Consider the following 24,578-nt stretch of genomic DNA (forward strand, 5'->3'; position numbering starts at 1 on the left):
AGAACCAGCTTTTTGTTTCATTTATCTTTTGTATTTTGTTCATTTGTTTGTTTCGATTTCATTTAGTTCTGCTCTGATCTTGGTTATTTCCTTTCTTCTGCTGGGTTTGGGTTTGGTTTGTTCCTGTTTCCTTAGTTCCTTGAGGGGTGACCTTAGAATGTCAGTTTGTGCTCTTTCAGTCTTTTTGATATAGGCGTTTAGGGCTATGAACTTTCCTCTTAGCACTGCCTTTGCCTTACCCCAGAGGTTTTGATAGGTTGTGTCATTATTGTCATTCAGTTTGAAGAAATTTTAAATTTCCACCTGGACTTCATTTTTAACCCAATGCTCACTCAGGAGCAGTTATTTAATTTCCATGTATTTGTATGGTTTCGAAGGTTGCTTTTGGAGTTGATTTCCAGTTTTATTCCACTGTGGTCTGAGAGAGTGCTTGATATAATTTCAATTTTTAAAAAATTTATTGAGGTTCATTTTATGGCCTATTTTGCTTTTTAACTTGTATTTCTGTTTTCTAGGTCCTGTGTGAATTAAGCTTTAAAGAGGTTCTGTTTTGATGTGTTTCTAGGATTTGTTTCAAGATTTAGAGCTCTTTTTAGCAGTTCTTACAGTGGTGGCTTGGTAATGGTAAATTCTCTCAGCATTTGTTTGTCTCAAAAAGTTTGTATCTTTCCTTCATATATGATGCTTAGTTTCATTGGATACAAAATTCTTCTCTGGCAATTGTTTTGTTTGAGGAGGCTGATGATAGAGCCCCAATCCCTTCTAGCTTATAAGGTTTCTGCTGAGAAATCTGCTGTTAATCTGATAGGTTTTCCTTTATAGGTTACCTGGTGCTTCTGTCTTACAGCTCTTAAGATTCTTCCCTTTGTCTTAACTTTGGATAACATCATGACAATGTACCTAGGTGAAGATCTTTTTGCAGTGAATTTCCCAGGTGTTCTTTCTGCTTCTTGTATTTGGATGTCTACATCTCTAGCAAGGCAGGGAAGTTTTCCTCGATTATTCCCCCAAACATGTTTTTCAAGCTCTTAGAATTCTCTTCTTTCTCAGGAACACCAATTATTCTTAGGTTTAGTTGTTTAACATAATCCCAGACTTCTTGGAGGCTTTGTTCATATTTTCTTATTCTTTTTGCTTTGTCTTTGTTGGATTGGGTTAATTTAAAGACCTTGTCTTTGAGCTTCAAATTTCTTCTACTTGTTCAATTCTATTGCTGAGACTTTCTAGAGCATTTTGCATTTCTAAAAGTGTGTCCAAAGTTTCCTGAATTTTTTATTGTTTTGTCTTTAAGCTATCCATGTCCTTGAATATTTCTCCCTTCACCTCTTGTATCATATTTTGAATTTCCTGGCATTAGGCTTTGTATTTCTCTGGTTCCTCCCTGATTAGCTTAATTACTGATCCCTTGAATTCTTTTTCAGGTAAATCAGGGATTTCTTCTTGGCTTGGATCAATTGCTGGTGAGCATGTGTGTTTTCTGGGGGGTGTTGAAGAGCCTTGTTTTGTCATATTACCAGGCAAGGTTTTCTGGTTCCTTCTCATTTGGGTAGGCTCTATCAGAGGGAAGGTCTAAGGCTAAAGCCTGTTGTTCAGATTCTTTTGTCCCACAGGGTGTTCCCTTGATGTAGTACTCTCCCCCTTTTCCTATGGATGTGGATTCCTCTGAGCTGAACTGCAGTGATTGTTGTCTCCTAGGTCTAGCCACCCAGTGAGTCTACGTGGCTCTGGACTGGTACTGGGTGTTGTATGCCTAGAGTCCTGTGATGTGAACCATCTATGGGTCTCTCAGCCATAGATACCAGCACCTGTTCCAGTGGAGGTGGCGGAGGGGTGCAATGGACTCTGTGAGGTTCTTAGCTTTGGTGGTTTAATGCTCTATTTTTGTACTGGTTGGCCTCCTACCAGGAGGTGGTGCTTTCCAGAGAGCATCAGGTGTGGTAGAATGGGGAGGAACTGACCCTAGAACTCCCAAGATTATATGCCCGTTGTCTTCCACTACTAGGGTGGGTAGGAAAGGACCATTAGGCAGGGGTGGGGCTAGGCGTGTCTGAGCTCAGACTGTCCTTGGGCAGGTCTTGCTGCAGCTGTTGTGGGTAATGGGAGTGAGGGTCTCAGTTCACTGGAGTTGTGTACCTAGAAGGATTATGACTGCCTCTGCTGAGTCATGCAGGTTGTCAGGGAAGTGGGAGAAAGCCAGCAGTCAAAAGCCTCATCCAGCTCCCACACAAACTGAAGGGCCTGTCTCACTCCCACCATGCCCCACCACCCAACAGCCCTCAGACCCAGATCATTTCCAGGTGTGGAGCTATATGGGCTTGAGAACATGCCCCAGGCTACCCGCCTCCCAACTGCAAAAAAAAAAAAAAAAAAAACGGTGGGGGCTTGGTTCTTCCCCTGCCTATGGAGTCTGCACACTGGATCTGCACCCTCCCCCAAGTTCTGGACAGAAGGTTTCTCACCCCATTCAAATGGTTACAAAGTTCAGCAAGAGATTTGCTTATCCCTGTGTAGTTTTACCCTTTGCTCTTTTGGATCCCTGTGGTGCCAGGCAGGAATGGCCTGCTAGGGGACCCAACAAGCTCGCAGGGCCTTTCTGCTTCTTCCTCCACCCCTGTATGTTGCTCGGCTCTCCAAATTAACTCAGCTCCAAGTAAAGTCGGACACTTCTCATGCAAACAGACCTTCAGCTTCTCCAGCGGGGGTGTATGTTTGGAAGAGGGGGTCTCTCTTTCCCACTTCCACAGTTGGGGCACTCAGTTTTGCGGGGGAGTCTCCCAGGTCCTGCAGGAGCAGTCTGCTTTCTTCAGAGGGTCTGTGGGTCCTCTCAGGATTCCTGGTTTGCTCTTGCGGTCCATCTGGAACTAAAATTCACAATGCGAGCCAGCCCCTGCCTGTTGCTCTTTCTGGAGCTGCAATCTAGTCCTGCCTCCAGTCTGCCATAATCTCCCGCATTCTCTAACTCTTTTTGTTGGAACACTTTGAATAGGATTGGTATATGTTCTTCTTTAAATGTTTAGTAGAATTCATCAGTGAAGCCATCAGGTTCTTGGCTTTTTTTATATTGGGAGACATTTTCGGTTTGTTTGTTTGTTTTGAGACAGAGTTTCGCTCTTGTTGCCCAGGCTGGAGTGGAGAGGCACGGTCTCAGCTCACTGCAACCTCTCCCTAGGAGACATTTTTATTATGGCTTCAATCTCATTTTTATTGGTATGTTCAGGTTTTGGACTTCTTCATGGTTCAATCTTGGCAAGTTGTATGTGCCTAGGCATTTATCCATTTCTTCTAGATTTTCCAATTTATTGGCATATAATTGCCATAGTAGCCACTAATGATCCTCTGAATTCCTGAAGTATCAGTTGTAAGGTCTTTTTTTTCATCGTTGATTTTATTTATTTGCCTCTTCTCTCATTTTTCCTTAGTCTGGCTAAAGGTTTGTCAATTTTCTTTGTCTTTTTAAGAAACCAAATTTTTGTTTCATTGATCTTTTGTTTTGTTTCCTTCCATTCAAATTCGTTTATTTCTGTTCTGATCATTAGTATTTCTTTTCTTCCACTAATTTGAGGTTTGGCTTGTGCTTGCTTTTCTAGTTCCTTTTTTTTGTTTTTTTTTTGTTTTTTTTTTGAGATGGAGTCTCGTTCTGTTGCCCAGGCTTGAGTATAGTGGTGTAATCTCAGCTCACTGAAACCTTCACCTCCTGGCTCAAGTAATTCTCCTGCCTCAGCCTCCCAAGTAGCTGGAATTATAGGCACGCACCATCGCACCCAACTAATTTTTGTATTTTTAGTAGAGACGTGGTTTCACCCACCTCAGCATCCCAAAGTGCTGGGATTACAGGCATGAGCTATCATGCCTGGCCTCTGGTTCTTTATGATACAGGTTTTATTTATTTGAAGTTATGTTGTTTTTATTTTATTTCATGTAGGCACATATTGCTACAATTTCCTACTGCTTTCATTGTATCCTATAGGTTTTGGCATATGGTGTTTCTGTTATCATTTGTTTCAAGAAATTTTTCAATTTCCTTCTTAATTTATACATTGATACACTGGTCATTTGGGAGCATACTGTTTAATTTACACGTGTTTTCCAAAATTTCTCTTGTTACTGATTTATAGTTTTATTTCACTGTGTTCAGAGAATATTCTTGATATTATTTCCCATTTTTGGATATTTTATGACTTGTTTTGTAACCTAACATATGGTCTATCTTTGAGAATAATCCATGTGCACAGGAGAAGAATATGTATTCTGCAGCTGTTGGATGAAATGTTCTGTAAATATCTATTAGGTCCAGTTGTTCTCTAGTGCAGATTACATATGGTGTTTCTTCATTGATTTTCTGTCTTCAAGATCTGTCCAATGCAGAAAGTGGAGTGTTGAAGTCTCCAGCTATTATTATATTGAGGTCTATCTCTCTCTTTAGTTCTAATAATATTTGTGTTATATATCTGGGTACTCCAGTGTTGGTACATATATATTTATCACCATTATACCCTCTTGCTGAATTGACCCCTTTATCATTATATAATGACCTTCTTCTTACAGTTTTTGTCTTGAAATCTGTTGTGTCTGATAAAGTATAGCTACTCCTGCTCTTTTTTGGTTTCCATTGTCATAGAATATCTTTTTTTCCATTCCTTTATTTTCAGTTCATGTGTATCTTTTAGGTAAAGTAAGTTTCTTATGGGCAACACATCATTGGGCTTTATTTTTCCATCCATTCAGCCATTCTGTCTTTTGATTGGAGAGTTTAGTCCATTTATATTCAATGTTGTTATTGATAAGGACTTACTCCTGCCATTTCATTATTTGTTTTCTGGTTGTTTTGTAGTCTTCTCCTCTGTCTTTCCTTCCTTCATTTCTTCCTTTTAGTGAAGGTGATTTTCTCTGCTGGTATGCTTTAATTTATTGCCTTTTATTTTTTTATATGTCTTGTATGTTTTTCAATTTGATGTTCCCATGAGACTTGCAAGTAATATGTTATAACCCATCAATTTAAACTGATGGCAACTTAACACTGATTGCATAAACAAAGAAACGCACAACATGAAAACTAATAAAAACTCTATACTTTAAACTATGAACCTGCTTTTTAACTTTTTGTTGTTTCTCTTCATGTCTTACTGTACTGTCTGTGTCTTGAAAAGTTGTTATAGTTACTATTTTTGGTTGATTCATCATTTAGTCCTTCTACTTAAGTCAGGAAAAGTTTACACACCACCATTACAGTGTTATACTATTCTGTGCTTTTTTCTGTGTTTATACCAGTGAGCTTTATACTTTCACAGTCAACAATCTCAGCAGTTTACCTGAGGTTCCATTCTACTGCAGCTAAGTTGGCACTCAGACCACAAGACAAAGTCCTTCCCACTCTTCTCTTCCCTTTCTATAGGCAGAGGTCTCTGTGGCCTTGACCACCCCTAGTCCATGGGGATTTCGACTCGGCCACCACCAATGGTTGCTTAAAGCCCAAGGGCTCTTCCATCGGCTTATGATGAATGCTGTCAGGCCTGGGACTCACCCTTCAGGATACTGGGCTCCCATCCGGCCCATGCCAGGCCAAGTCTAGAAATACTGTTCAAGAATCTAGGTCTGGACTTGAGGTCCCCACGAACCTGCTTGTTGCTCCATTCCACTGTGGCCAAGCTGGTAGCCAGGGTACAAGACGAAGTCCCCTTTACATTTCCCTCTGCTTTTGCAAAATGCAATTTTTCATCATTTTCATTGTAGTTGCCACAGCTGAGAATGTGCTGGGTCTCCCCTGAAGCCAGCACATCTTAGAGCCCAAGGCCTGTGGTGTAATCCCTTGGTATCACTGGAGATTATTCAGGGTCTGAGGGCTCTTCAGTTAGCAGGTGATGAATCCTGCCAGGACTGGGTTCTCATCCCTTCAAGGCAGCAGATTCCCTTTTGGCTCAGTTGTGTCAAGAAATATCATCTAGGAGCTAGGACCTGAAATGGGGGACTCACAACTCTGTTCAGTGCCCTCTCCTACTGTGGCTGAGCTGGTAGCCAAGATGCAAGAAAAGCCCTTCTTACTCTTCACTCTCCTTTCATGATGCAGAAGGAAGGAGTCACTTTTGTTGCTATGAGCTGCATAGCCTGGGGTTGGGGGAGGGATGGTGCAAGCTCTCCCTTAGCTGTGTCAGGTGGTGTCTCTCTAGGTCATGTGCCATGCTTGTTCACTGACTCTAAGCCCAGCCTAGCACTAGCTGCTGCCTAAGAATTGTAGTCCTTGTTTCCTAGATTGCCTTTCAAGTTTACCTACGACCCCCAGGCACTTCAGCTCAATGTGGCATGGCTTGCCAAGGAAGTCAAGTTCTGACCGCTGGAATGGATGATTCCCCTCTGGAATGTGGCTGGTCCAAATGCTTCCTCCATGCATGGGCACTGGCTGAGCCCAGCACAGCTTTATTCTCTGCTGTAACCAGGTAGTGCTGAGTTGAATGTGAAGTCCTCTAATGGATGTGCTCTCCCTCCCCAGAGAGCACAGATTCTCTCTCCACACTCCAGGGTTGCTGCCAGGAGGTGGGGGAGGGGTGGCATTGGTAATTCAACATGTCTCTCTTGCCCTTTTCAATACCTCTTTCCACAACATGAAGTTAAAACCAGGTACCGTGATTACTCACTTGAGTTTTGGTTCCTGCCACAGTGCTTTCCTATGTGTAGACAGTTGTTAAAATTTGGTGTTCCAGTGTCGGGGAGGATAGGGAAATGAATGATGTAGGCTTCTGTTTTGCCATGTTTCTCCTCCCCTTTTTTCTCAACTTTTAAAGGCATATTTGTAAAAATAATGGATTAAACCATATAAAGTTGCCAATATTCTACTGTTTTTGGTCTACAAAAGGGTAATTTCGTACAGTTTGTAAGATACAATGAATCCTTGTGAGTCTCTCTTCAAAAGGTTTAGCCTGTTAACTTCCTTACCCTTTGTTCCACAACTTAACTTTCTTGTTTCTCCTTGCCAATAGTTACTATAAACAGCTTACCCCCTTCCCATCAGTTCTAATCAATAACTCACATCTGTTCCCTTGGTTACCTGTACCCATTTTTCCCTTGAAACTGCATGTATCACAAGCTCCACCACTGTACCTCACGTCCCCTTCCCTTCCATATTTAGAAAAATATTTACAAGTAGCCAATTGGATCAGCTCAGATTTTGCAGTCCAACCCCAGCCCATGGGGGAAGAACACAGAAATAGGGATCACGTTAAGGGTATAAAAAACTCCCAGTCTCCTTTGTTCAGTGTGCACTTGCAATCTTGATTGATGTGAGTGGCACCCTTTTGCAAAAGTAAATTGCCTTGCTGAGGAAACTAAATTTATATTTGAGTGCTTTTTCTTTTGAGGCATCGGAAATTCATTTATAACAATTTGGTGGCTCGTACGGGGAGCCCATTCTCATCTGGGGAGGGATCTCCGGTTCTTTCCCGTGAGAAGGTGCGCCCCACCACCTCACTGCGGTGGCTTCAGGGTGAGGGATCGAGACCCACCCAGTGTGATGAATAAACCTGGACTCTCAGCAACCTGGGAAAGGAACAAGCCGGCAGCTTGGGAAAAGGGGGCTCACATATCGCAGCAACCAGGTAAACTCTGTGCACAGACCAAGGTAAGAAAAGTCACAGGGGCGACAAAGTATTTCCTTGCTGGTCAGGATTCTGGAAGTTGAAAGTGTGTGAATGGTAACAAGTACTACTGCTGTGTGGAGTGAGTAAGTCCAATCTGCAGTTCCATGGCCACCTCATATGGCTTAGGGTGGCCCTTTGGGGATCCCGTCAGGGGTTTATACTGACCCACCATCCATGCTAAGAGGGACCTGAAATATTCCTGCAAGGGAAGCATCCAGAGTGGATGAAGCTAAAGAAGGGTGCAAGGAACCTTCAGCAGGTGGGGCTAAAGAATAGGCAAGAGATTTGTCGTACAAGGGAATTGAGCCTTAATAAGCTGCCAGGGAAGGACAGGCAAGAGATTCCTCATACGAGGGAATTGAGCCTTAATAAGCTGCCAGGGAAGGACAGGCAAGAGATTCCTCATACGAGGGAATTGAGCCTTAATAAACCTCCAGGGAAAGATAGGCAAGAAATTTCTAATACGAGAAATTGAGCCTAACTAGGACCCAACATGGGAAATACCCCAAGTATTATGAGAAGTGAAAAGGATAAAGATAGCAATAAATATATCCCCCCAGATAGTCCCCTAGGTCTCATGTTAAAATATTGGAAAGGTATTGAGAGAACTAAATATAAGAAAAAGCAACAAATGATAAAATATTGCTGTTCTGTTTGGACCCAGAGTCCCCTCCTCAAGCCCTCAATCTTCTGGCCAGTTTGGGTCGAATGAGGATGTAATGTATCAACTCCTAATTCAACACGTAAATGATAAAAGTTCAGTGTTCTCAAGAGAAACTGGACTATGCTCTTTGTTAGAGACAGGGATCTGTTCTCCTCTATCCCTTAAAAACAACTAGGGAAAAGCCCGATCTGGCATTTGACAATGAAGACTCAGAAAAGCCGGTTCCCATGGCTAAGGACTCCAGCGCATGGGATCCCCTAGGCCACCTTCCCCCACTCATTGCCCCCAATCCTTCCCCTCAGGCAGCTGCTGCTGCCCCAGATCCTGCCCCAGATCCTTCTTCTGCTTACATTATTCCTCCTCGTTACAATCCTGATTCTTGGGAATCATCATCCCATAAACCTGTTCCCTCTCAGCCTAAGTGCCCCTCCCTGAAGGAACTACAACATGAAGTAGAACAATGTAAAAGAGATATCCAAAATTTCTCATTTCCCTCCACATCTATGGAGTTAGCTCTGACTCTCTTCCCCTTGAGAGAGGTACCACAAGGAGGAGGTGCTATTGGCTTTGTAAGTGCTCCCTTAACTAGCTCACAAGTCCAGAATTTAAAGAAGGAACTTAAGCCATTATTAGATGACCCTTATGGGGTAGCAGATCAAGTTGATAAATCCCTGGGACCTCAGTTATACACCCTGGGTTGAGTTAATGTCCATTCTAGGCATTCTCCTCTTGGGGGAAGAAAGAGGGATGATCAGTAGGGCTGCTATGGTAATTTGGGAGTGTGAACACCCTCCCAGTCAAGACGTTCCTACCGCAGATCGAAAGCTTCCTGGCCAAGATCCCTGGTGGGACAATAATAACCCAGCTCACTGGGAAAATATACAAGACCTGAGGGAGATGATAATAAAGAGAATTAAGGAATCAGTACCCTGAACCCACAAGCTCTCTAAAGCACTTGATATACAACAGGAAAAAGATGAGGGGCCTATGAAATTTCTAAACAGATTGAAGAACCAAATTATTCAGGCCTAAACTTAGAAGACCCCCTTGGACAAGGAATGTTAAAACTCCACTTTGTCACTAAGAGTTGGCCAGATATTTCAAATAAGTTACAAAAATTAGAAAATTGGGAAGACCGACCTCTGAGTGAACTTCTCAGAGAAGCTCAATAAGTATATGTTAGAAGAGATGAAGAGAAACAAAAACAAAAGGCAAAACTTGGTGGAACCAAATCCACATACTTCTAAACAAAGCTTCCAGGGGGCCGGAAACTATACAGGGTCCAGACCCCCATTTAAAAGACCCAAGCCTCCATCTAGAGGACCCAGACCCTCGTCTACCAGACTCTCTAAAGAGTATAGGGGAACAACATTGCAAAGTCCTAGAGCTGGGAGAGAAGAAGGACAAGAGAGGTGTTACAGATGTGGAAGGGCAGGCCACTTCAAAAGAGAATGTCCCAAATTAGAAAGGGAGAGACAAGCCCTTTCCCTCATTACCTCTGAGGAGAAGTAGGGGGCTCAGGGGTTCTGTCTCTTTTACTTCAAGTCCCACTAGGAGCCCTTGATACATTTAGAAGTGGGACCCAATCATGAGCTTATCACCTTTCTAGTCGATTCAGGGGCTGCTCGCTCCTCTGTTTCCCTCTATCTGACATTGCCTGCTCTTCAGAAGACCTTTGAGTCTCTGGGATAAAAGGGGAAGGGTTTAAAGCAGAAGTCTTAGAAAGTACAGCAGTTAAATTCTAAGATTGATTGACTCATATTCAACTTTTATTGATCCCTGAGGCAGGAACTAACTTATTAGGAAGAGACTTAATGTTGAAGTTAGGCATAGTCTTACAAGTTAGCCCAAAAGGATTCCTTGCCTCATTAAATTTACTCACCACTACAGATGAGAAATGTATTCACTCAATGTGAAGTAAACCAAGGAAAACTTCAGATTCCCACAATTCACATCAAGCTAAAAACCCCAGAGGAAGTGGTGAGGAGGAAGCAATTCTCTGTCCATTTAGATGGACAGATAGGGTTAAAGCCCATAATTGAAAGTCTCATGAAAGATGGGCTTCTTGAGCCTTGTATGTCTCTTTATAACACCCCAATACTGCCCGTCAAGAAATCAGATGGGTCATACCGGTTAGTACAAAATCTTAGAGCTATCAACCAAATAGTACAAACTATTCACCCTGTTGTCCCTAACCCTAACACTATTCTCAGTAAAATCCCATATAATCATCAATGGTTTACTGTAACAGACTCAAAGGATGCTTTCTGGGCATGTCCCCTAGCTGAAGATAGCCGAGGCACATTCAGTTTTAAGTGGGAAGACACCCAGTCAGGGTAAAAACAACAGTGTTCGTCGATAGTTTTGCCCCAAGGGTTCACAGACTCACCCAACCTCTTTAGTCAGATTTTAGAACAAGTGCTAGGAAAGGTTTCTGTTCCAAAGCACACATGCATGCTCCAGTATGTTGATGATATCCTCATATCAGGAGAGGATGTAGAAAAAGTAACCAGTTTTTCCACACATATCCTTGATCATCTACATTCTGAGGGGTTACAAGTCCCAAAGAAAAAGCTTCAGTATATAGAACCTGAGGTCAAATATTTAGGCCATTTCGTAAGTGCAGGCAAGTGGAGAATAGGGCCGGAGCAAGTTGAAGGCATCGTGTGTTTACCCTTGCCTCAAACTAAGCATGAGCTCAGAAAATTTCTAGGATTAGTTGGATACTGCCACTTATGGATTGACTCATATGCCTTACACAGTAAGCTGCTATACTAGAAGCCTACTCCAGAAAAACCTGACCATCTCCTGTGGACTTCTGAGGAAGTCGACCAAATTGAGGAATTAAAAGAAAGACTTATGACTGCCCTAGTTTTAGCTTCGCCTTCTCTAGAAAGGCCCTTTCACCTTTTTGTCAATGTGAATAATGGAGTGCCTATAGGAGTGCTTACCCAAGAGCACAGTGGCTGCCGGCAGCCTGTAGCCTTCTTATCAAAGGTTTTAGACCCAGTCACTTGTGGATGGCCTCAATGCATCCAATCTGTTGCTGCTACGGCAATATTAGTTGAAGAAAGCAGAAAGTTAACTTTTGGGGGAAAGTTGACTGCAAGCACATCCCACGAAATTAGAGCAATACTAAATCAAAAAGCTGGGAAGTGGCTTACTGACTCCAGAATCCTGAAATATGAAGCTATTTTGCTAGAAAAAGATGATTTAACCTTAACTACTGATAATTCACTCAACCCAGCAGGTTTCTTAACAGGAGATCCAACTCTAAACAGGGAGCACCTATGTCTCAATTTAATTGACTACCAAACAAAGGGTCAGACCAGACCTACGGGATACCACCTTGAAAACAGGATGACACTTATTCATAGATGGTTCCTCCTGGGTGATTGAGGGAAAAAGACACAATGGGTATTCAGTAATTGATGGGGAAGCTCTTGAAGAAATAGAGTCAGGCAAATTGCCTAATAATTGGTCTGCCCAAACTTGTGAGTTGTTTGCACTCATCCAAGCTTTGAAGTAATTGCAGGAAGGAACCATCTATATTGATTCTAAATATGCCTTTGGCGTGGCCCATATATTTGGAAAAATTTGGACTAAACAAGGTTTTATTAATAGCAAAAGCCAAGACCTTGTTCACGAGGAGTTAAACACCCAAATATTAGATAACCTTCAGTTTCCCAAAGAAATAACTATTGTTCATGTTCCCAGACAACAGAAAAGCATTTCTTTTGAAAGCTAGGGAAACAACTTAGCAGATCAGATAGCCAAGCAGGCTGCCGTTTCATCTGGAACACCTGTCTTTCACTTAACCCCTTGTCTTCCTCTACTGCAGTCCCTGTCTTCTCAGCCATGGAAAAAGAAAAATTAATAAAAATAGGGGCCAAAGAAAACTCAGAAGGAAAATGGGTATTACCAGACCAAAGGGAAATGCTATCTAAACCTCTCCTGAGAGAAATCCTGTCTCACCTGCATCAAGGGACCCACTGGGGACCCAAAGCCATGTATGACATAGTTCTCAGAGTTCATGGGTGTATAGGAATTTATACCTTGGCCAAACAAGTCACGGACAGTTGCTTAATATGTAAAAAAACCAACAAACAAGTTATAAAGAAATCTCCCTTGGTGGGGAGGAATCCAGGGCTAAGACCATTCCAAAGTATTCAGAGTGACTACACTGAAATGCCCCTAATTGCTCATCTAAAGTATTTGTTATTAATAGTAGATCACCTCACTCACTGGATTGAAGCTATTCCCTTTTCAAATGCAACGGCCAATAATGTAGTAAAAGCACTGATTGAAAATACAGTGCCTAGATTGGGACTAACAGAGAACACTGACTCAGACAATGGAACCCATTTCACAGCACACATCATTTAAAAGTTGTCCCAAGACCTAGACATTAAATGGGAATATCACACACCTTGGCATCCATCTTCATCAGGGAGAGTAGAAAAGATGAATCAAACTTTAAAGAATCACTTAACCAAATTAGTTCTAGAGACTCGGTTACCATGGACCAAATGTCTTCCTATTTATTGCCCTGTTAAGAATCCCAACTGCACCTCGGAAGGATATAGGCCTTTCTCCTTATGAAATGCCCTATGGACTGCCCTATTTCCACTCCACTACCTATATCCCTACATTTGAGACAAAAGATCAATTCCTCAGGAATTACATATTTAGTCTCTCCTTTACCTTCTCTTCTCTTAAAGCCAAAGGTCTCATGGTACAGGCGCCACTCCTAGAGTTCCTGGTCCATTAGCACCAGCCCAGGGATCACATCCTCATCAAAAGCTGGAAAGAATGAAAACTTGAGCCAGCCTGGGAAGACCCTATCTAGTGCTCCTGACCACTGCAACTGCAGTCCGGACAGCAGAGAAAGGATGGACCCATCACACTCGAGTCAAGAAAGCACCATCCACCCCGAAGTCATGGGCCATTATTCCAGGGGAAAACCCCCTCAAACTAAAGCTAAGAAAAATTTAACTCTCTTCCATTCTTCTTTTCTCCTTCCAATGCTGACCACCTTGTTATTAATATAACTAAATCAAACACACCCCAAGTTATTACATTTGATGCTTGTCTAGTCATGCCCTGTAGAGATATCCAAAGTCAGAGGCAATTCTCAGCCTCATAAAAGTATCTCTGCCCCTTTAAAGTGAAAGGCGCCCCCTACCAAGACTCTTGTTCCTTAACAAATATAGGAAAACCAGTCTGTCACAGCTGGAATGATGTCCTGTGGACAACCGAATATCAAGGCTGGACCTCATCAGCAAGTGGTTGTATATCCTTACAACCATATATTCGTTTCACTAAGAGGAGCACCGCCCCCAATTGCCAGTATAACCAATGTAATCCCATATAAATTTCTATTCTCATTTCCACCTCTACTGATCCTAAACCTACTTTAAGTCGCTTCTATGACATAGGAGCCAACTTGGCTGCACAGACCTCACAGGGTCTTTTGAAATGCGTTTTATTAATCCTTCATTCTCTTCACCCCCTTCCTTCTCTTCTCCTTCTGAGCTTTCTTCTAATCAGACTGCCATCTCTTCTATACCTAATGATAATACTAAAGTAGATATTATAGCAGTAGATGATCTAAGGCAAACTTTAGCAATTGAAACAGGATATCAAGATGTAAACGCCTGGTTGGAATGGATCAAATATTCTGTCTCACATTAAATAAAAGCAATTGTTATGCTTGTGCACAGGCCCTTTCCTCTCGGATGGTCTCCCAGTCAACTGGACATGGGCTGCATGGTAGCTCTTTTCGAAGATTCCACGGCTTGGGACAACAAATCGTGGCAAGCTCTCTCTCTGCTATGTCCCAAAGTCCAACACCCTGCGGGTCAGCCCCCTAGGGCCATTCAGCTTTGGTCTTCTGCTCATTTCACTTCGTGTCTCTCATGACGGGGAGAACTTAGTGTTCCTTGGAAGCTTAGCAGGATGCAGTGAGCTTAAGCCTTTCCAGGAGCGTACCCATCAGTCTCCCCTTAGTCATCCTCAAGCAGACGTATGGTGGTGTTATGGTGGTCCCTTACTGGAAACTCTGCCAGGTAACTGGAGCGGTACTTGTGCTCTTGTCCAATTGGCTATCCCTTTCACCCTGGCAGTTCATCAACCAGAAAAGAAAAAAACACAATGCCACAAAATAAGAGAAGCTCCTTATGGGTCTTTTGACTCTGAAGTTTATTTAGATGCAAATGGAGTCCTACGGGGGGTACCTGATAGATTCAAAGCCTGAAATCAAATAGCTACAGGATTTGAATCATTATTTCCATGGGTAACTATTAATAAAAATGTAGATTGGATAAATTATATCTACTATAATCAGCAATGATTTATTAATTACACTAGATATGCTGTCAAAGGAATAGTTGAGCAATTAGGACCTACTAGCCAAATGGCTTGGGAAAACAGAATGGCCCTAGACATCATGTTAGCTGAAAAAGGTGGAGTTTGTATTATGATCAAAACCCAATGTTGTGCCTTTATCCCAAACAATACTGCCCTCGACAGAAGCATAACAAAAGCCTTACAGAGATTGACTGCTTTGTCCAATGAACTAGCCAAAAATTCTAGAATTGATAGCCCTCTTTCAGGATGGCTAGAAAGATGGTTTGGTAAATGGAAAGGAGTCATGGCCTCAATCTTCACTTCTCTTGCAGTCATGATAGGTGTGCTTATTCTTGTTGGGTGTTGCATCATACCATGCATCCCTGGGCTAGTACAAAGGCTTATAAAGACAACACTCACTAAAACCTCTCTTAGTTCTCCTCCACTCTATTCAGATAAGCTTTTCCTTTTAGAAGACCAAGTTGAAGAGCAAAGCCAGAACATGGTAAAAAGGTTTGAAGAGAAGAGATTATAAAAATTTTAAGGGGAGAAATTGTAAGATACAATGAATCTTTCTGAGATTTTTTTCAAAAGGTTTAGCCTGTTAACTTCCTTACCCTGTTGTTTCCTGACTTTTTAATGATGGCCATTCTAACTGGTGTGAGATGGTATCTCATTGTGGTTTTGATTTGCATTTCTCTGATGGCCAGTGATGATGAGCATTTTTTCATGTGTTTCTTGGCTGCATAAATGTCTTCTTTAGAGAAGTGTCTGCTCACGTCCTTCGCCCACTTTTTGATGGGGTTGTTTGTTTTTTTCTTGTAAATTTGTTTGAGTTCATTGTAGATTCTGGATATTAGCCCTTTGTCAGATGAGTAGGTTGTGAAAATTTTCTCCCATTTTGTAGGTTGCCTGTTCACTCTGATGGTAGTTTCTTTTGCTGTGCAGAAGCTCTTTAGTTTAATTAGATCCCATTTGTCAATTTTGGCTTTTGTTGCCATTGCTTTTGGTGTTTTAGACATGAAGTCCTTGCCCATGTCTATTTCCTGAATGGTATTGCCTAGGTTTTCTTCTAGGATTTTTATGGTTTTAGGTCTAACATGTAAGTCTTTAATCCATCTTGAATTAATTTTTGTATAAGGTATAAGGAAGGGATCCAGTTTCAGCTTTCTACATATGGCTAGCCAGTTTTCCCAGGTGCTGGAGAGGATGTGGAGAAATAGGAACACTTTTACACTGTTGGTGGGATTGTAACTAGTTCACCCATTGTGGAAGTCAGTGTGGCGAGTCCTCAGGGATCTAGAACTAGAAATACCATTTGACCCAGCCATCCCATTACTGGGTATATACCCAAAGGACTATAAATCATGCTGCTATAAAGACACATACACATATATGTTTATTGCGGCACTATTCACAATAGCAAAGACTTTGAACCAACCCAAATATCCAACAATGATAGACTGGATTAAGAAAATGTGGCACCTATACACCATGGAATACTATGCAGCCATAAAAAATGATGAGTTCGTGTCCTTTGTAGGGACATGGATGAAACTGGAAACCATCATTCTCAGTAAACTATCGCAAGGACAAAAAACCAAACACCGCATGTTCTCACTCATAGGTGGAAATTGAACAATGAGAACACATGGACACAGGAAGGGGAACATCACACTCCAGGTACTGTTGTGGGGTGGGGGGAGGGGGGAGGGACAGCATTAGGAGATATACCTAATGCTAAATGACGAGTTACTGGGTGCAGCACACCAACATGGCACATGGATACATATGTAACAAACCCACACATTGTGCACATGTACCCTAAAACTTAAAGTATAACAATAATAAAAAATAAATAAATAAATAAATAAATAAAACTTCCTTACCCTTTGTTCTCCAACTCAACTTTCTTGTTTCTTCTTGCCAACAGTTACTGTAAACAGCCTACCCCCTTCCCATCAGTCCTAATCAATAACTCACATCTGTTCCCTTGGTTATCTGTACCCGTCGTTCCCTTGAAACTGCACGTCTCACACGCTCCACCACTGTACCTCACGTCCCCCCCCTTCCATATTTAGAAAAATATTTACAAGTAGCCAATCAGATGAGCTCAGATAGTGCGGTCTGACCCCAGCCCATGGGGGAAGGACACAGAGATAGGGATTGCGTTAAGGATATAAAAACACCCTGGTGTCCTTTGTTCAGTGTGCACTTGTAATCTTGATTGACACAAGTGGCACCCTTTTGCAAAAGTAAATTGCCTTGATGAGGAAACTAAATTTATATTCGAGTGCTGTTTCTTTTGCGGCATCGGAAATTCATTTATAATAAGTTCAACTTAATATTTTTGTGGTGGAAAAACATTTATTTGAAATGTACAACTAATTTTAATTTGATTTTGATTTTCCTTTTATTAAGTTGGCTAAATATATACTTAAAATATATATTATGGAGTGCATAAACCTATTTCTGTACAATTTTTATCACATTCCTTCAATCTGTCATTCTACTAAATATATATTCTTCTATGTATACTTATGATATAAACAGTGATGTTTAAAATGATTCTCACTAAATGTTAATAATGGTTATTTTAAGAGTAGTTAGAACTTGTGGTGGGTTTTTATTTCTTTTTTTGTAATTTTGTATTGCTTTAATTTTTCAAAACAAAGATGTATAATTTATAGAACAATAGCAAAGTCATTATTCTAAGATCAATAAAGGAAGAGACCACTAACAGGAAAAACAATGGAAAAGCAAGTGGGGAATATATGGGACCAAAGAATTTTCTAGCCTGTCTCGTGGATCTGCAGCTGGCTTCTTCCAAACTGTGTGAGTGCCTTTATGATGCAAATAAAAGGATTCATTCCCCTGATGTTTTGCTACTGAGCCAGACCTTCACATGTTCAAGAATATGGTCACTATATTGCTGACTATGTCCACTGAAGTTGGAAATAAAATGCACAAGTATAATTTTTGAAGATATGGTTTGCCAACTAGCAGCACTGGCATCACCTGAGTATTTGTTGGATACACAGAATCTCACCTTACCTGACATACTCAATCAGAATTTGCATTGTGACAAGACCCCTTGAAAGATCTGTATAAACATTTAAGCTTGAAAAGCACTGCTTTAAAAGATTTAATGGCTCAGTTTTCCAATAAGTATATCGAACAGTGGCTTACATAAAGCTATAGAGATTAATCCTATAGTGGGTTTGCAGAAAGGAAAAAAAAAGATTTTTTTCGTGCACATGAAATTATTCATTCCACAATTTAGCTGTGTTTTATAGGCTTTGGGGACCATCTGTGGTGTGGCTGGGCATCCACACATTTTTAAACATATTCAGAGTGATATCGGGATTTCCAGGAAAACAGACACAATGGTTGATGGTTAAAGAAGAAAAGGGAAAGCTTTCTTGTTTGCTGGCTTGTTTTGTTAGAGCAAGATATGAAGAATTAGGCTGAGGGCAGAGTTAATTAGCATTATCTAAAGTGAAAAAAAAAATAGCATTACCTGCAAGAGTTCTCAGCACTTGTAATTCTTTTTCCAAACTGTCTAAGGTGTGTTGATCAGTAGTGTCATCTAAGGAAAGCTCATTCTGGTCAGTGATATCAATATATTCAATTTCTGAAATTTCAGAAGCAGCTCTAGATAATGATTGAACAGCTGCACTTCTTGATCGAGGATGAGAGGATGAAAGGCAACTGGAACTTTCTTTAACAGAGTTGGAAAGTGGAAAATTTGCTGTTGAAGGTCTCTGTGATTTCTGACCTAAAATTAAAAGTAAAAAGTTTTTAAATCAACTTTTAAAAATTTGAATGAGTACTTAAAGATACAAAATACCAGGTCCCTGCACACAGAGAAGTTAAGTTCATGTAACAGAGTTTATGAAAAATTAACTTTGACTATCACCCTTTCTAGCTAACCACATCTTCTTAATCTCAAATTACTTTTCCAATGTCATAAAGGACACTTCTGGGTATTGTTTTTCCTAATTTTCCTACATTCAGAGAAAAACAAACTAATTTTAATATTCACAAAGGAAAATATCTATAAACTAAGTCAACTTCATAGAGAAACAACACACAATTTTATAATGTATTCCAAAGCCAAGCACCACGACATGTGTCTTAAATTCCAGGACAATACCACACTATACCTTGTAAGAAAAAAACCCTTAGAAAAAGCATCGTGCCACTTCCTAGTGAACCAATTTTACTTGATGATGTATAATTTATTCTTACACTTAAAAATATGGCAACAAAAGAGACTAATTTACAAAATCTATATGAATATTTGGAAAAACACAGTCTTTAAAGAAATGGAGATCACATCTCTAATTTTCCTAAGGATGAGCTGACTCTCTTCTGGAAAAGTTCCAGAAGCACCCATCTAAGTCAGATTATTACATTGTTCCACTAGGACAGTCGCTACTTTGTCTTCATGTGTTTTGAAACTTGACTTGGCTGGTTTCTTCAACATGTTTGCTTCTTTCACAGTAGGAAAAAAAAACTCTTCAAATCTTACACTAACACAACATAACTAATTTCTAATTTGGTATTTCTCACAAAATATTACTTAATAAGGCCAAGACAGTTTTCAAGGTACATATTTAAAAAGTCATAGGGCAGATAAATGCTTTAATGTAATAAATTATTGTTCTGATTTAGGTAAATATATTTATAGTAAACATAATTATAAGATAACTTTGCACTCCCTTAACACAAACTGGCTTTGTAAAACTATTAGGTGAGTTAATGTGCAATTGTCATGATCATAAAAACCCTAATTTGATGGAACCTATGCCATATAACATTGTTCTCACTCTAGTGACTCAAAGAAAAATATAAAATTCAAAAAAGTGACTACAGGCAGTAATCATGTATTAAATATTTAATGACTATTGAGTTCTCTTTTGGGGGTTTTGGGGGATATTTTTTGAGATGGAGTCTTGCTCTGTCACTAGGCTGGAGTGCAGTGGCACGATCTTGGCTCACTGCAACCTTTGCCTCCCAGGTTCAAGCGATTCTCCTGCCTCAGCCTCCCAAGCTGGGATTACAGGCGCACACCACCACACCCAGCTAATTTTTGTATTTTTAGTAAAGACGGAGTTCCACCATGTTGGCCAGGATGGTCTTGATCTCCAGACCTCATGATCCGCCTGCCTCAGCCTACCAAAGTGGAGTTTGTCTTTTTTTAACTTAAAAAAGAATCTACTTTGAATGTGTCTAATACCTCAAGAAGACTCTGAATACAGTATGTAATTATTTAAGCAATTAAAATTGGCCAAGGTAAGTCTCAAAGGGTACCAACTTTAGTTAAAATTTCAGAAATCAATTTTTAAAATAATTTTTATTGAAATAAAGTTATGAACAAGATAAAATAAGACTGATCTTTTGTGTCTATTTGTGCTCAGATAAAAATAACAGGCTAAAATATGCCTAAGTGTTAAAAACATATATATATATACATATATATATATAAAAAATTATCCCTGGTAATTATTTTTTATTTTTATGACTATAAGTTAGAAATGATTTCCTCTTTTATCTATAATATGTAAAGAACCATATTTATAGCAATCAAGAACCAAACTCTCCATGTCTACATAAGGAAGCAATAGTACAGGCAATAACAGTAGCTGCACAAGTCAGTGAGTGTAACAATTATTCACAATATAAATCAAAAGTTCTACTCTATGGGGTAAACCACACTTTAGTATCTGTACTATGATATGTCTCAGTCAAGGTAAAATTTAAAGGAATTTATAACTCTTACTTTAAAAACAAACCAAAGGAAAATGCTATGAGTAAGGACTGGACTTCTGCCAATTCACAGAAATGAAGAAAGAAAAATTTAATATAATGTAGATGCCCTTCAGAAAATCTAGAAGAGTACAAACACTTATAAGAACATTTGATTGCCACAGTATTTAAAGGTAATTCATCTCCATTGAGAAAAAGTACACAATGGACAGGTCAGACTTATGCTTAGCACACAGCAAACAAACAGACCATCTTTCTTACTGGAAATATGCTCAAAGTGTAATTTAAAGCAACTAAAACACAGAAGGAGATAGAAGAGGCCCCAATTTGGTTCTTTATTATTATTATTATTATTATGCTTTAAGTTTTAGGGTACATGTGCACAATGTGCAGGTTTGTTACATATGTATTCATGTGACATGTTGGTGTGCTGCACCCATTAACTCGTCATTTAGCATTAGGTATCTCTCCTAATGCTGTCCCTCCCCCCTCCCACCACCCCACAACAGTCCCCGGAGTGTGATGTTCCCCTTCCTGTGTCCATGTGTTCTCATTGTTCAATTCCCACCTATGAGTGAGAACATGCGGTGTTTGGTTTTTTGTCCTTGCGATAGTTTACTGAGAATGATGGTTTCCAGTTTCATCCATGTCCCTACAAAGGACACGAACTCATCATTTTTTATGGCTGCATAGTATTCCATGGTGTATAGGTGCCACATTTTCTTAATCCAGTCTATCGTTGTTGGACATTTGGGTTGGTTCAAAGTCTTTGCTATTGTGAATAGTGCCACAATAAACATACATGTGCATGTGTCTTTATAGCAGCATGATTTATAGTCCTTTGGGTATATACCCAGTAATGGGATGGCTGGGTCAAATGGTATTTCTAGTTCTAGATCCCTGAGGAATCGCCACACTGACTTCCACAATGGTTGAACTAGTTTACAGTCCCACCAACAGTGTAAAAGTATTCCTATTTCTCCACATCCTCTCCAGCACCTGTTTCCTGACTTTTTAATGATGGCCATTCTAACTGGTGTGAGATGGTATCTCATTGTGGTTTTGATTTGCATTTCTCTGATGGCCAGTGATGATGAGCATTTTTTCATGTGTTTTCTGGCTGCATAAATGTCTGTTCATGTCCTTCGCCCACTTTTTGATGGGGTTTTTTCTTGGAAATTAGTTTGAGTTCATTGTAGATTCTGGATATTAGCCCTTTGTCAGATGAGTAGGTTGCAAAACTTTCTCCCATTTTGTAGGTTGCCTGTTCACTCTGATGGTAATTTCTTTTGCTGTGCAAAAGCTCTTTAGTTTAGTTAGATCCCATTTGTCAATTTTGGCTTTTGTTGCCATTGCTTTTGGTGTTTTAGACATGAAGTCCTTGCCCATGCCTATGTCCTGAATGGTATTGCCTAGGTTTTCTTCTAGGGTTTTTATGGTTTTAGATCTAACATGTAAGTCTTTAATCCATCTTGAATTAATTTTTGTATAAGGTGTTAGGAAGGGATCCAGTTTCAGCTTTCTACATATGGCTAGCCAGTTTTCCCAGCACCATTTATTAAATAGGGAATCCTTTTCCCATTGCTTATTATTGTCAGGTTTGTCAAAGATCGGATAGTTGTAGATATGCGGCATTATTTCTGAGGGCTCTGTTCTGTTCCATTGATCTATGTCTCTGTTTTGGTACCAACACCATGCTGTTTTGGTTACTGTAGCCTTGTAGTATAGTTTGAAGTCAGGTAGCGTGATGCCTCCACCTTCGTTCTGTTGGCTTAGGATTGACTTGGCGATGAGGGCTCTTTTTTGGTTCCATATGAACTTTAAAGTAGTTTTTTCCAATTCTGTGAAGAAAGTCATTGGTAGCTTGATGGGGATGACATTGAATGTATAAATTACCTTGGGCAGTATGGCCATTTTCACGATATTGATTCTTCCAACCCATGAGAATGGAATGTTCTTCCATTTGTTTGTATCCTCTTTTATTTCATTGAGCAGTGGATTGTAGTTCTCCTTGAAGAGGTCCTTCACGTCCCTTGTAAGTTGGATTCTTAGGTATTTTATTCTCTTTGAAGCAATTGTGAATGGGAATTCACTCATGATTTCTCTGTTTGTCTGTTATTGGTGTATAAGAATGCTTGTGATTTTTGCACATTGATGTTGTATACTAAGACTTTGCTAAAGTTGCCTATCAGCTTAAGGAGATTTTGGGCTGAGACGATGGGGTTTTCTAAATATACAATCATGTCATCTGCAAACAGGGACAATTTGACTTCCTCTTTTCCTAATCAAATACCATTTATTTATTTCTCCTGCCTGATTTCCCTGGCCAGAACTTCCAACACTATGTTGAATAGGAGTGGTGAGAGAGGGTATCCCTGTCTTGTGCCAGTTTTCAAAGGAAATGCTTCCAGTTTTTGCCCATTCAGTATAATATTGGCTGTGGGTTTGTCATAGATAGCTCTGATTATTTTCAGATACATCCCATCAATACCTAATTTATTGAGAGTTTTTAGCATGAAGCGTTGTTGAATTTTGTCAAAGGCCTTTTCTGCATCTATTGAGATAATCATGTGGTTTTTCTCTTTGGTTCTGTTTATATGCTGGATTACATTTATTGATTTGCGTATGTTGAACCAGCCTTGCATCCCAGGGATGAAGCCCACTTGATCATGGTGGATAAGCTTTTTGATGTGCTGCTGGATTTGGTTTGCCAGTATTTTATTGAGGATTTTTGCATCAATGTTCATCAAGGATATTAGTCTGAAATTCTCTTTTTTGGTTGTGTCTCTGCCAGGCTTTGGTATCAGGATGATGCTGGCTTCATAAAATGTGTCAGGGAGGATTCCCTCTTTTTCTATTGATTGGAATAGTTTCAGAAGGAATGGTACTAGCTCCTCCTTGTACCTCTGGTAGGATTCGGCTGTGAATCCATCAGGTCCTGGACTCTTTTTGGTTGGTAAGCTATTGATTATTGCCACAATTTCAGAGCCTGTTATCGGTCTATTCAGAGATTCAACTTCTTCCTGGTTTAGTCTTGGGAGGGTGTATTTGTCAAGGAATTTATCTATTTCTTCTAGATTTTCTAGTTTATTTGCATAGAGGTGCTTGTAGTATTCTCTGATGGTAGATTGTTTTTCTGTGGGATTGGTGGTGATATCCCCTTTATCATTTTTTATTGCGTCTATTTGATTCTTCTCTCTTTTCTTCTTTATTAGTCTTGCTAGCGGTCTATCAATTTTGTTGATCTTTTCAAAAAACCAGCTCCTGAATTCATTAATTTTTTGAAGGGTTTTTTGTGTCTCTATTTCCTTCAGTTCTGCTCTGATTTTAGTTATTTCTTGCCTTCTGCTAGCTTTTGAATGTGTTTGCTCTTGCTTTTCTAGTTCTTTTAATTGTGATGTTAGGGTGTCAATTTTGGCTCTTTCCTGCTTTCTCTTGTGGGCATTTAGTGCTATAAATTTCCCTCTACACACTGCTTTGAATGTGTCCCAGAGATTCTGGTATGTTGTGTCTTTGTTCTCATTGGTTTCAAAGAACATCTTTATTTCTGCCTTCCTTTAGTTATGTATCCAGTAGTCATTCAGGAGCAGGTTGTTCAGTTTCCATGTAGTTGAGCGGTTTTGAGTGAGTTTCTTAATCCTGAGTTCTAGTTTGATTGCACTGTGGTCTGAGAGACAGTTTGTTATAATTTCTGTTCTTTTACATTTGCTGAGGAGAGCTTTACTTCCAACTATGTGGTCAATTTTGGTATAGGTGTGGTGTGGTGCTGAAAAAAATGTATATTCTGTTGATTTGGGGTGGAGAGTTCTATAGATGTCTATTAGGTCTGCTTGGTGCAGAGCTGAGTTCAATTCCTGGGTATCCTTGTTAACTTTCTGTCTCGTTGATCTGTCTATAATTGTTATTTGCAGGAGGTCAATTCAATAAGAGCCACTTTATCATTTTTAAAACTAGAACACCTACACTAATTTTTATTTGCATAAAAATTTTAATTAACACTTCAAGAAGATAATATAAAGTTTAAAAAGAAGAAAATCCATTTTATTAGTTTTATATTTATGTCTTAATGGACAATATTTAACTGAATAAAGAATATCTATAACAGTGATATATATTATGAAATACAAAATCTTATTACAAATTAAAAATCATTAAATTAATATAAT

The 24,578-nt window shown here is 39.9% G+C and overlaps 1 protein-coding gene across 2 annotated transcripts in view; it reads right to left on the bottom strand.

Moving 5' to 3' along the window:
- Positions 1–24,578, bottom strand: part of ZBBX (zinc finger B-box domain containing) — a 134,275-nt gene that overhangs the window by 22,751 nt on the left and 86,946 nt on the right. For both annotated transcript variants that reach the window (XM_003256401.4, XM_003256402.3), the window contains exon 19: positions 18,161–18,418. In XM_003256401.4, coding sequence (XP_003256449.2) covers positions 18,161–18,418 — 258 coding nt within the window. The remainder of the gene's footprint in view (positions 1–18,160; positions 18,419–24,578) is intronic.

The sequence above is a fragment of the Nomascus leucogenys genome, chromosome 11 (assembly GCF_006542625.1).
Source record: "Nomascus leucogenys isolate Asia chromosome 11, Asia_NLE_v1, whole genome shotgun sequence".
Taxonomy (NCBI): Eukaryota; Metazoa; Chordata; class Mammalia; order Primates; family Hylobatidae; genus Nomascus; species Nomascus leucogenys.